This window comes from Siniperca chuatsi, linkage group LG10 (assembly GCF_020085105.1).
Source record: "Siniperca chuatsi isolate FFG_IHB_CAS linkage group LG10, ASM2008510v1, whole genome shotgun sequence".
Taxonomy (NCBI): Eukaryota; Metazoa; Chordata; class Actinopteri; order Centrarchiformes; family Sinipercidae; genus Siniperca; species Siniperca chuatsi.
Window position 1 is genome coordinate 30,458,596 of NC_058051.1, and position 13,219 is coordinate 30,471,814.

Sequence of the window (13,219 nt, forward strand, 5' to 3'; positions counted from 1 at the left end):
TTTACGTCCTTCCTCCTTCTGCACAAGTTTATCTTCCTGTTTAGCAGGAAACTAACTTCCTGTCAGGTTTGATGACATCACATGACCCCGAAAAGCCACCGTACTGAACACACAACCTGCACACAGCTCAGTGTGTGTGTGTGAGTGTGTGTGTGTGTGTCTGCTGACTCTGGGTCAGTTCTCAGTGACCGGACAGTCTGACCTTTGACACATTAAAAAGTTAAAACTCAGGACTTTCATTTGTTTGGCTGTGACCTGAACGGCAGAGTTATATTTGTGCTCTTATGTGGACGATAGCAAACACACACACAAAACTAAATCACTAAATGGACGTCCGCTTGCTCAAAGTAAGTCAGTCTTTGCAGCTAAATATAATTCACATGTACCAAAGATAAGGTGAGGAGGAAGCTCCACTCTGCAACACCACTGTACAATCACAGTGTTTCTGTAGTTTCAACATCCAGCTGATCTCACGTCAGTTTCAGGAGTCTCATTCTCCAGTTAAACTTTCATTCACATCACATTTTGAATCAGGACCTTCAGTATTTGGATCGATAGCTCGTGAAGAATAAGTTGTGTCAGATTTACACAACACAGCTGTTATCAGACTCTGAATCAGCAGATGATCAATATTAAAAAGGACTCGGGTTGGTATCTGGGCCGAAACAACTATCAGGACATCTCTCGGATCAGTCTCTGACAGTTTAAAGTATTGACCTCTAATTACGGCGCCCCCATCAGTCCACTAAAGGTCATTTGTAAAAGTCAGAGGCTTCAAAACGTCCTGGACAAAGGGGTTTTTTCTCCAGATGAACTCTGAGTGCTGGAAGGTTTTATCGGTGTTATCGGCGCGGCGTGACACTCTTCAGCGTTTGTCCACGTTCACTGTTTGCCTCCCGTCAGATAAAAACTGTCCAACAATCAAACCACAGCTGCAGACAGAAACACAGACAGACAGACGGCTGCTGCTGCAGAGACCGAGACTTCTACTGCGTCGACCTGAAGGGAAAGTCCACCTTAAACCCAGATCTGACAGCAGTCTGTCACACACACACACACACACACACACACACACACACACACACACAGCAGCCAGCAGACTGGTGGAGAAACAGTGGGGTTTCCTCTTTACACACACTGTACTGTTTACACACACCGTCTGGACACAAACACTCAGACGAGTTACAGTAAACCAGGTCAGAGGGCACTTTGACAGAGATCACACACACACACACGTGTCTGGTCTTCACATGCACTAATACCCAAATCAGGATTTTCCAAGTAGTCACATTATTACTGATGTCTTTTTCATCAATACACGACCTAAAAGAATGAGCAACAGTTTATTATTCATGTCCTGCAGAGCAGCCGCCCCGCGCTACACTCCAACTTTCAGTGGAAAGACACAAATTTGCCCTGCAGCTTGAACTGAAGGTGAAGACGCGTCTGTGAGGGTCGAAAAGTGTTTTGTTTCAACTTGAGGAAAACGTGCGCGCGTATCCTAGAGCTTTAAAATGTGCTTAAACACACAGAAACACTAACACTAACACACACACACACACACACGGTAGTCTGTTGCTAGCTAGCTTACAGCTAACATCTGTACAGTTGGTACGTCAGCTGTTTGGGGCGAATAAACTCAAACCAGCGGTCAAATTTATGCAAATGACGCGACGCCTCCAGAGTTACATCTTCTTGTCTTTGTTCCTCATCTGTGATGTGAAAACATCACATTTCCACACAGAGGAATAACAAGTGTCCTGCTCACAGTTCACTAATCAAACCCCGACACACTGCAGAGCGCCTCTCCTGATTGGCTGCTGACAGGCTGTCAGCTGAAGGGTTGTAAAGGAGGTGGGACCAGAGTCTGGTCTGGTTCAGGAGCTTAGTTGACTTTGCTAGCATCCAGTACCGCAGCTGAGAGCTTGCATCGCTCTGCTCTACCTTTCCATCACAGGTAGGTTAGTAGTTCGTAAACATGTGTAACCTCCCACGCTGTTATCCTGCGTACCATGATGCGGCTAAAAACCAGGCAGTCCACAGCCGTGCTAGCAGCTCTGTGAGGCTGCTTTGAGCTAAATGCTAACATCCACACGCTAACATGCTCACAATAACAATGCTAACATGCTGATGTTTAGCGGGTATAATGTTTACCATCATAGCTTAGCGTGTTAGCATGCTAACATTAGCTAGTTAGCAGTAAACACAGAGTGCAGCTGAGGCTGATGGGAGCGTCAGCAGCTCTGCAGGTGTTCGGTCAGAAACCAAAGTGTCGGACGCGTTAACATGTCGACCTGATGGTGGCGCTAGATGGAAAGTCAGAGGATCAGCAGAGTTATTACAGTTCATCCTGAGGGGAGCATGAACGATGAAGCACGTCTCATCACAGTCCAGCAGCTGCTGAGACGCTTCGGTCGGGACCACACTGCCATCCATACAGCACCACTGCTAGCATGGCTAACGAGTGCAACGATTAAACAGTCAAAATGAGGTTCGACTCCTCGACTGATGATACGAATCACTGCTGTTCAGTGAGCAGTCCTATAGGTCACGCAGACTGTGTCACCTGATTGGCTGATGAGCTCTGCGGTGTCACTAATGAGTGAAAACGTGCTCAGTGACCTCTGCGCTCTGTTTAACTGGAAACAAAGAGGAAACGGCTGCAGTGCTATCAAGTCTTCAGTCGACTCAGTCAGCTGGGTCGACTGATTGATTGACAGATCGCTGATCACATGAGCTCACGACTGGAAACCACCAACAAAGTGTTTCAGGTTTGAGCCTCCTGATTGGTCGGTCGGTCTGTCAGGGAGGGCTGGATTAACGGACCCCCCTGCCTCCCAGGTTTTGTGCACTGTATAAGCATATAAACACAGTAATCAAACTGGATTTTGACACAGGGACCAGGTTTAAACCAGGAGCCACCTGAAGGCCCCTCATCATGTCAGGGGGACACTTTGCTTTAGTTGTTCCTAAACCAGTTAACACGCCGTGAAGGAGGACTATTTATATAACGATTTAATAAAATGTATTTGTGTAGCACCTTTAATTTATACAGTGCAATTTGAAATAAGGAGAAAATACATTTTTAAAAACTTGTGGTAAGATTCAATAAAAGCCAGAACACAGACGACTTCAAATCCAGATTAAAAGCGGTTTGTAGCGACGGACGACCCGATGCAGCGGTGTGAAGAATGGAGGTGCTGAACCATTCAGAGCTTTGTAAAGTAATAAGAACATTTTAACTTTAATTCTAAAAGACGGGACGTCAGATATGTTCTGATTTTTGAAATATTTCTCAGGTCTTACTGATGTAGCTACTGTGCTTACCGTCTATAACGACACCAAGGCTTTCTGCCTGCTGCGGCCTGTAACGCCTCTAACCGTGCGCGCACAGCTGTGCGTCGTCCACGTAGCTATGATAATTTACATGTGCTGCTGTGTGATTTGACTGAGAGGAAGCATGCATAACGAACACAGTAGTGGACCATTTGTGGTCACGTCCATGCAGAATAAAACAAGACAGCCGGGTGCTGCTGTTTCCTGGTGTTTTAGGGCAGATGGTTGTCATCCAGCTGCTGCATTTATGGATGTGAGCGTGTACGTAACTTGGGCCCAAGACGCAAGTTTGAATCCGGCCGATACATACTATCAGTTAAAAGCTCAATTAAAAAAAGGCACCCACCCCTTAATTATTTTTAAGGTAATTAAAAGCTTTAGATCAATATCATACCAATACCAATATCAATGCCGGAAATTTGAGAAAAACTCTTAAATGTGTGTAAAAAGTGTTTCCTGTGTGGATAAAATCAGAAATAGACAAGAGAGTAAATGACGTTTAACTTCGTCGATCGCAGCAGGCGCCGCAGGATGTTTGGACTGAAGGGGGGGAAGGCCTTCAGGGATGACTGACAGGGTTACCGTGACGACACACAGCATAACACTGAGGAGGCAGATCAGACGGGTCGGTCAGCTGATGTGATTTAGTACGTGGAGTCACGTCGGTGCAACCAGTTAAACTGGCTGCGGACAGATCAACACGTAGGCGACTTTATTTCCTGTTATTCGTGTTATCGTCGTGTGCTGCGTTCAAGGACGCTTGGGAAATAGCAATATGGGGCACTCAACCGCTAACCGCTGCTAAGTGTAGCTGCCGTTAGCTAGTTAGATCAGTTAGCCGTGTTCCTATTAGCTGACTCCGCCCAGTCTGGGAGTCGGAGCACCGGGGGAGTGCCGGCGTTTACTCCGCGGGCACAGGAGCTCCGGATCGCCGGGAGGAGGAGGATTTCGGCTCGGTGTTCCGGTGCTGTATTTCTCTGTAACGTAGCACAGTGTTAACAGTGTTACTGACAACGTTCCCTCTCAACAAACACTGATACTGTCCTTTAAAAACAATCTTCTCCCTCGTGGTTTAAACTAATAAACACTGACAGATCTCCTCAGTGCGGCGACACACTCTTTGCTCTCGTTCTCTCTGATAAAGCATGACCTGCAGCGGTGCATGCTGGGTGTTATCAGCACGCCGGGAACACGTGCCTCTGACCAATCAGACGTTGCTCAACAGGCCTGACACAGGAGATGAGGAAAAAACCACAAACACATTCGACTTACTGTAAGTAACACACACACACACACACACACACACAGCGTCTCTGCTGTCTGAACTCTGCTCTGCATGGATCAGGTCCAGCAGCATCTCACGGGGTCGTCGGAACCTGACAGACTGAACGCCCATGTTGTTTCACTTCCTTCCTTCAGTCCGACACTGTGTTCACACCAACGCACTCCTTGTTGGGAGGGAGCTTCATTTGTTTTTGTTTCGCTGGACCAATCAGCAGCGACTAGCAACAGGTAACTAACGCTTGTCATGTCGATCAAAGAAATGTGTAGATTTAAGATTGTTGTCGAAGTTGATTCAGAATCCTGTGTTTGTCTGCAGTTTAGTCTGATCCTCTGACCGTCCGAGTTTATAAAAACCTACCTGGGTCGCCTTCAACTGTTTTGCGAATTACTCTTAAAACTCCGGACAAATCTGCAGACGAGCTGAAACCTACACAGACTGGACAGGATTTCCACCAACTCGCAGTAACCACCGGAGCTCTGGAGGCAGACGACCACGCAAATCCCACGAGAACGCCAGCCGTCGCCTGTTCTTTCTGCTGCTTGGTGCGTCTGGCTGAACGGCTGCTGCGAAAACAGTCTGTGGATGGATCTGATGTCTTTCATGTAGTTATGTTGTGGTGTATAATGTATTTATGTAAGGCTTCGTACAGACTGTGGCAACTAATTTTCTTGAAAGGACAATAAAGAATCTATCTAGCACCAAAACAAACATGGAGGCCAACCAGCAGCTTGTTTATATGCAGTAACATTTGTTCGGCAACGCCGCCCCCGCCTGAAGAGTTTCCTAGTCGACGAGTAGTCGTTAGTTCAAGCCATTAGTCGACTAGTCGTCAAACGTTTATTATATTAAATGAATTATTTAAACGTGTTTTTTGGGGGCATCAGAAAATGGTTTGAGTTCCAGGGCTGAGAGAGATTAACAGCAAGGTTGTTACCACTGCGCTACATCACAGAGAAATACAGAACCGTATTGATGAGCCTTTAAAGTCTACGCTGTACAAGCGAGCCGCCTGTTGCTAACGGCAGGAGCGGTAGTGATTCTGAAAGTGTCGGAACAACCAGCAGAGACTGAACACGCGTCTCCTTGTTCGAAACGCGGGAATAAATAACTTTCAACTCCACAAAAACTCATTCTCGCGGACTTATCGACACGATGGCTGATGTGTGACGTTATTTACAAATGAACATTATACATCATCATCAGTCAGTCAGAGTCCTGGCCGGAGCCGCTGTAATCCCCTCTGTACTGTATTCCCTGTCAGACTGGCCTCCGTCGGTCAGCTAATAGGACCGCTAAGTTAGCTAACTAGCTAACGGCAGCTAGTACAGCTAGCAGCAGTGCGCCGGTAAGTGACGTCCTGTGTTACAAGAGAAAATGTCCGTGTTGCAGCGAGCCCCTGAAACGTTCGTCTCTGAGACTCGTCTCATCAACGGTTTAGTCGGCCGTTAGGGGGCGGCCCCGGAGTTTGGGGAGGTCCCGGACGGAGGCGTGTAGGGCTGCAGACGAGTGACTCCCTCGGCGACGCACGTCATCGCTCACAGACGCAAATATCAAACATCTTTAGGAGAATCGAGCGAGTAGATCTGAAGACTTGAGACTCTTTGCTCATCACACGCTGTATGATTTCACCGGCTGACCCGGACCGGAACAGACCTGGTCTGACGGGGCCTGGGCGGGTGTGTTATCAGGAACCGGCTGAGAGACAGGAACAGGCCGACAGCAGCACCACACCCTGAACATCACACGCTTCATTTACATACTGAGACAACATCAGCGCCGCCAGCAGCTGAGCGTGGACGCGTCCAGAGACACGTGACCGACAGGTCGGACAGGCTTCATCACGACAGGAGACACACCTGAACGCAGAGTTTACTTTCTTTACTGCCCTGCGAATCATCTCATCACACCTTGTGGGGGTCCAGAGACACACACACACACACACACACACACACACACACACACACACACACACACACCTGCCTACCTGAAACAGAAAGTGGACAGCAAGGTGTGAAAACAGTTTTGAGACATCAAACACTAAACAAAGCCCAGCTCTGTGTGTGTGTGTGTGTGTGTGTGTGTGTGTGTGTGTGTGTGTGTGTGTGTGTGTGTGTGTGTGTGTGTGTGTGTGTGTGTGTGTTACAGCAGGCAGATGATTTCTGTGAAACGCAACAGAGAGCAAAGAAACGAGCCCCTGAAAATAGAAGTGAGAAGAACCAGAAGTCAACCGAGAGAAAATGAGAACCAGGCAGACATTTTGTCTTCGCTGTAGCTTCAGTGAAGCCTAAAGACACTACTGTCCGCCCGTCTGTCCGCCCGACGCGCCTCCACGGCCTCCGATGACGGCCCACGGGGACACGAGGCCTTTCTCAATGCAGAGGAGTTCACACCTGGCGAGGACGCAGTACATTTACTTTGTAAGTGGGAGCGTTCGGCGTTCCTGCAGAGTTCTTAACTCAAACATCCATTTACAGGAGCTTTCAACAGCCTTCGCCGTGACATGGGGTCACCAGATCCACCGGGAACCGTCGCTCGAACGCCACACACCACGCTGCCTCCGTTTGTCTTTAATTACGTGCACAGTAGTGCGGCGCCCGTTCGGAGCGGGCCGGGTGCTTAAACCCCGGTCACTCAGACCTCGTATCTACACGGGTTCTCGAGATACGCGAAGGACAGACAGACGTACAGAGACGGGTGACGACGAGAGGAAAACCAGAAAGCGTCTCAGTAAGGTGTTGGGCCGCCACGAGCCGGATTCTCTGGACCCTCCTGGGCGGACCCTCTTTGACACCTTCTTCCAAAAGAAATCCCCTCTTCTGGTGTTTTGATGGTGGCGCTGGAGAGCGCTGGCGGACAGGTCAGACATCGCACTGCTCTCCCCGGGATGATGACCATGGACGCCGACTGAAAGCTCTCACCTGGCCAGCAGCTCCTCACAGCTCCCAAAACATTTTGACTAAAACTGAGCAAATAGTCAAAATGCAAACTGTTAATTTATTACCTGAAAGAAATGTCCAAACTAAATTTGATGACGAAATAACAGTTGGGATGCTGGGGCGCACACACACACACACACACACACACACACACACACACACACACACACACACACACACACGCACACACACAGGTCAGGCTCCCAAAGCATGCTGGGTAAAATGGGCAGAGCTTTTGGAGCGGCGTTCTTGCCTAAATGTGGACAATGGGACAGAAGCAAAGACAAACTGATTACATCATATAACAACAGGAAGACAGGTGTGAGTTTACAGGTACCACACACACACACACACACACACACACACACACACACACACACACAGGGCTGAGGTCAGTGTGATGACATGACTGCAGCAACATAATAGCTGTTATCTGAAATACAACCTGGACTCCACTGAATGGGCAGAACCAGAAACCCCCCTCTTTCACACTGACACACATTTCTACATACCTTCCCACCACACACACACACACACACACACACACACACACACACACACACACACACACACACACACACACAGAGACACACACACACACACACACACACACACACACACAGACACACACAGACAGACACACACACAGACACACACACACACACACACACAGACACACACACACACACAGAGACACACACACACACACACACACACACACACACACACACACACACACACACACACACACACACACACACACACACACACACACACACACACACACACACACACACACACACAGACACACACACACACACACACACACACACACACACACACACACACACACACACACAGAGACACACACACAGAGACACACACACACACAGAGACACACACACACAGAGACACACACACACACACCGAGACACACACACAGAGACACACACACAGAGACACACACACAGAGACACACACACACACACACACACACACACACACACACACACACACAGACACACACACACACACACAGACACACACACACAGACAGACACACCAACACACACAGACAGACACACCAACACACACAGAGACACACACACACACACACACACACACACACACACAGACACACACACACACAGAGACACACACACACACACACCAACACACACACAAACACACACAGAGACACACACACACAGACACACACACACACACACACACACAGACACACACACACACACACATAGACAGACACACACACACACTGTCAGTATCAGAGCGCCCTCTGCTGTCAGTGCAGAGTCACAGCAACCATCTCTATTATCAGATCGTCCTCTCGTCATTGTGTTTGATCACCAATAACTGATCGGGTGGTGGTGGTGTTGGTGGTGGTGGTGTTGGGGGTGGGGGGGTCACATGCACACAGTACAGCCGGATACTCAGAGAAATGAGGTTATACAGGAAATCAGACAGACGGTGTGTTTACGTGCACTGTGACGAGCATCCATCCACAGACTAATCCAGGAAGCAGCAGGAAGTCACCTCATCACTTCACTGTGCTGCACCGAGAACAGCCTCAGTAGCCGAGCGGTTACAGCCAACGCCTCATAACCGCAGCGCTGACCTTTGCTGCATGTCATTTCCTGTCTGCCTCTGTCAAACGGTCCAATAAAGGTGAAAATACCCAACAACAAAACAGAAGCTTGGAATCTAAAAAACTTTAACTTCTCAACAAAACTTTGTCCGGTTTTAACAGGCGGCTAAACGTCTTTCCACACAAAAGCACACCGACGCAACGAAAGCTAAATCTCCACGACGACGGCTGAAGACAAGCGGCCGAAATCATTCTGACTCTGACATCTCACTGTCAGTGCAGGGAATCCCGTCCACGGATTGAGGAGCGTAACGCAGGCCGGCGCTGCGTTAACGAGGCGGGCCGGCCCGACCGAACAACAGCCAGAACACCTTCGTCTGCTGCCCGTGAATAATGAGCGCCGCTTCTATCGTCATTAATATCCCGCATTTAATTGCTTTGTATGTTTTGTGTCAGGAGCCTCTGCGCTGCATGCTTTAAACAGTACCGGACACTGGTGTCCCGTATGACGTTTACTAACATTAATATTCCTATTTTCTTCTTATTATTGCTCTGCGCGCTTATAATTAATCTCAATGACTTTGTAATTTTAGTCTGATATTGTTTTTTAGAGTGACTGACGTCTGTCCAGGACTACAGATGAAAAACATTTACAGCAATGTTTATTAATGTGCACTGTGGCAATCAATCAATCAATCAATCAATAAGACTAATGCAGTCGGATACAACAGTGAATCCTAGCCTCATGAAGGTTGTTTCTAATATTCTGTCCACCTGAACACTCAACACACGCTGTAATACCGACACCTGCTGGTGACCAGAGGAACTGCAGACACACCTGAGGAGAAAACAAGGTGTGCGTGCGTGCGTGCGTGCGTGCGTGCGTGCGTGACTCACCCACGGCTCTGAACAGACACGCTCCGTCCTCCTTCATCTTCTTGATGACGAAGCCTTTCTTTTCCCGCAGAGCTTTTTCAAACCAGTGCTCCTGCTGAACACGCACGCACACACGCACACACACACACACACACACACACACACACACACACACACACACACACACACACACACACACACACAGGGTGAGCTGTATACTGGCTTCACTACCCAGAATTCCCTTCTTCCAAACCCAGACAGTTATCATAAGGGTCAGAGCAGATCACTTATTTTCATTATCGATTCATCTGTGGATCATTTCCTGTCTAACGAGTTTCCCCTCGGGGATCAATAAAGTGTTTCTGATTCTGATCGCTCCGTCTCAAAGCATCAGGAAACAAGTGAAAAATGTCCGTCACATTTTCCCAGAGCCCGAGGTGTTCAGTTTATTATCGCGTCAGACGAGGACGAGCAGAAGCTGGATTACACCTTCTGCTTGAAAAACGAGTTGCACGTTCAATTTGTGAATCTCCATCGACCGATCGATTAATGGACTAATCGATGCGGCTGCAGACAGATCTCCAGCCCAGCGTGTGCGGCTGGAGCGGCAGGTGAGTTACCTGCACATCCAGGATCAACCTCACACCCGACAGGTGGCGGACAGGTGGCGGACAGGTGGCGGACAGGTGGGGCAAACTGACGTTCTGAGAATAAACGACGCAGGTATCTGCGCAGAGACGCTCCTGACGAAGTGGACGGGGTCATTAATTACGGCTTCGTTCAGGTACGGCGTCCCTGAACGCACCTTAGCTCGCGCTCGCACATGCAGGCTGAAAGGCTGCGTCGATCGGTTTCAACGTGGACCGCGCAAAAACACACGAGGCCACAAACAAACGGTCATTAGGTACTCTGGAAACAAACGGTGCCACGGGGATCTGCGGCGCGTGCGGTCCAATCAGAGCACAGCTACCTGTGTGTACCTGCGTGTGAACGTCAGGGCGCTTTCACACCTGCAGCTCGCTTCCTTTGGACCGACGGCTGCCTTTCAGCTCGCGTCCGCGCTGCGTTTGAACGACATGACGTCACGCAGGCCGACAGGTCACTCACGGATTGGACAGTTTTTGGTGACATCAGAACTAAACGGACCCATGTGGGGAAATCAGATCGCGTGTGACGGTACTGTCCGATTGATCGGGGGGAAACCCTGCATGGTGTTTCCATGGTTACCGAATGATTTGCATACGTACTGTCTACGTGGCTTATATGGGTCGGTTACACGCTCTCACACCACCGTCCGACTGGAACCGGACCAAAGCCCTCCTTTTCACGAGGTCTCGGTCCGGTTGTTTAGTCCACACCAGTGTTTGACTGACAGCTTTCACAGCGGCCCGAACGAACCGGGAAAATCAGAATCAGAATCAGAATCAGAAAGACTTTATTGATCCCCGAAGGGAAACTCTTTGTTACAGCAGCTCGCCTTTACGTCAGTGCAGAAAGTCCTAGCAAAAAAATATATAAAACACTATAAAACTATAAAACAGGTCAGAAAATAAATGAAGTAGCAGGTGGGTTTACCGGTTGATGATAATACAGTATAATAATACAATGTAATAATATAAGTAATAAGTAATAAGCAGTGGTGCATGTACTGTCGAGTTCAGTGTAGCTTATTGAGATTATTAAGATATTACACAGCAGTAATGGAGGTAAATAATATCAATGTCAATAAATAAGAAAACTAACAGGAAAACTAAATATTAACACAGAATACACAGAATATTGCACAGTTATTCAAGTATTGCAGAGATGTTAATGATCGATGTCCAGTTTAGTGACTTCGGGTCACACAGACTGACACTTAGAGGGAGGAGTTAAAGAGTCTGATGGCCACAGGCAGGAATGACTTCCTGTGGCGCTCTGTGGTGCATTGTGGGGGGATGAGTCTTCCGCTGAAGGTGCTCCTTTGTTTGACCAGCACGTCATGGAGCGGGTGGGAGACACTGTCCAAGATGGCGTGTAGTTTACCCAGCATCCTCCTCTCTGACACCACCGCCAGAGAGTCCAGCTCCACCCCCACAATGCCACCGGCCTTACGGATCAGTTTGTTGAGTCTGTTGGCGTCCGCTACCCTCAGCCTGCTGCCCCAGCATGCAACAGCATACAGGACAGCACCGGCCACCACAGACTCATAGAACATCCTCAGAAAACGCGCCGGGGGTCACTTTCCCCGAAGCAAACGGGTTCGAGGTGAGAAAGCACCTCAGCAGTGATTCAGTTTGAGATTCGCAGGTTTAACGTTTGAAAAAAAACAAAGGGAGCTGACGAACCAGAACCTGTGCACCATCTCAGGTGTAACCATCACCTGCAGCACCGCGCGGTAGTGAGAGTGACGGCGTCTGAAGACTGAGCGCACGAAAACTCTCTGAAATGAGGTTTCACTGGAAGGAGGGGTTTCTGTTGTAATTATGCAAATTAAGCAAACTGCTTGTCAACAAGCGAGTGACAGCGAGGAGGCCAAAGGGCCGAGTCAGCCAATCACAACGAGCGACGACACATCTGTGAAAAGATCATCTTAAAATAATAATATACCGATCAATCACGGGGTTTATTGGTGGAACGTAAAGAAGTACATTTACTCAAGTACGGTACTGCGTTTGTCTGACGGCTTTTTACAGATCACAGCGTTTCATCCCCTTCCTGTCCGGTGGAAACCTCGTATCTCCAGGTGTTCGTGACGAGCTGAAGGATGAAGAGTTTCCTTCACGTGCTGAGGAAACTCCTCCTCCTCCTGAAGCTGAATAAACTCTTTAACCCCCCCTCGGATCAGCTGGGAAACGCACCGTCACAGAGCTGAAAACAGGCTGTTTCTCTGATACGAGGTTCTCGCAGGACGGCGACGCTGCAAACACGTGATGACCTCATAGACCATGATGCATTGCTGCAGGTTAAACTACCCAACAGTATATAAAGCAGTTAAAATGAGCTCGACCTGAAACATCTGCAGCAGTAAAATGCAACACACACATGAATGCAGCAGGAATATGAATCCAGAAACATCAGATATAATAAAACACTGACAGGAAGCGTTTTACTGCACAGGGACGACTCTCACTGAACACTGTAAGTAACTTTATCTGATTCTACTTCTAAACTTCTACCTGCAGGACTTCTACCTGCAGC

General features: G+C 48.5%; 1 protein-coding gene across 3 annotated transcripts in view; it reads right to left on the bottom strand.

Moving 5' to 3' along the window:
- otud5a (OTU deubiquitinase 5a) overlaps positions 1–13,219 on the bottom strand; it is a 30,183-nt gene that overhangs the window by 13,306 nt on the left and 3,658 nt on the right. For 2 of the 3 annotated variants that reach the window (XM_044210290.1, XM_044210288.1), the window contains exon 2: positions 10,061–10,154. In XM_044210290.1, coding sequence (XP_044066225.1) covers positions 10,061–10,154 — 94 coding nt within the window. The remainder of the gene's footprint in view (positions 1–10,060; positions 10,155–13,219) is intronic. The other variant, XM_044210289.1, reaches the window with a different exon arrangement.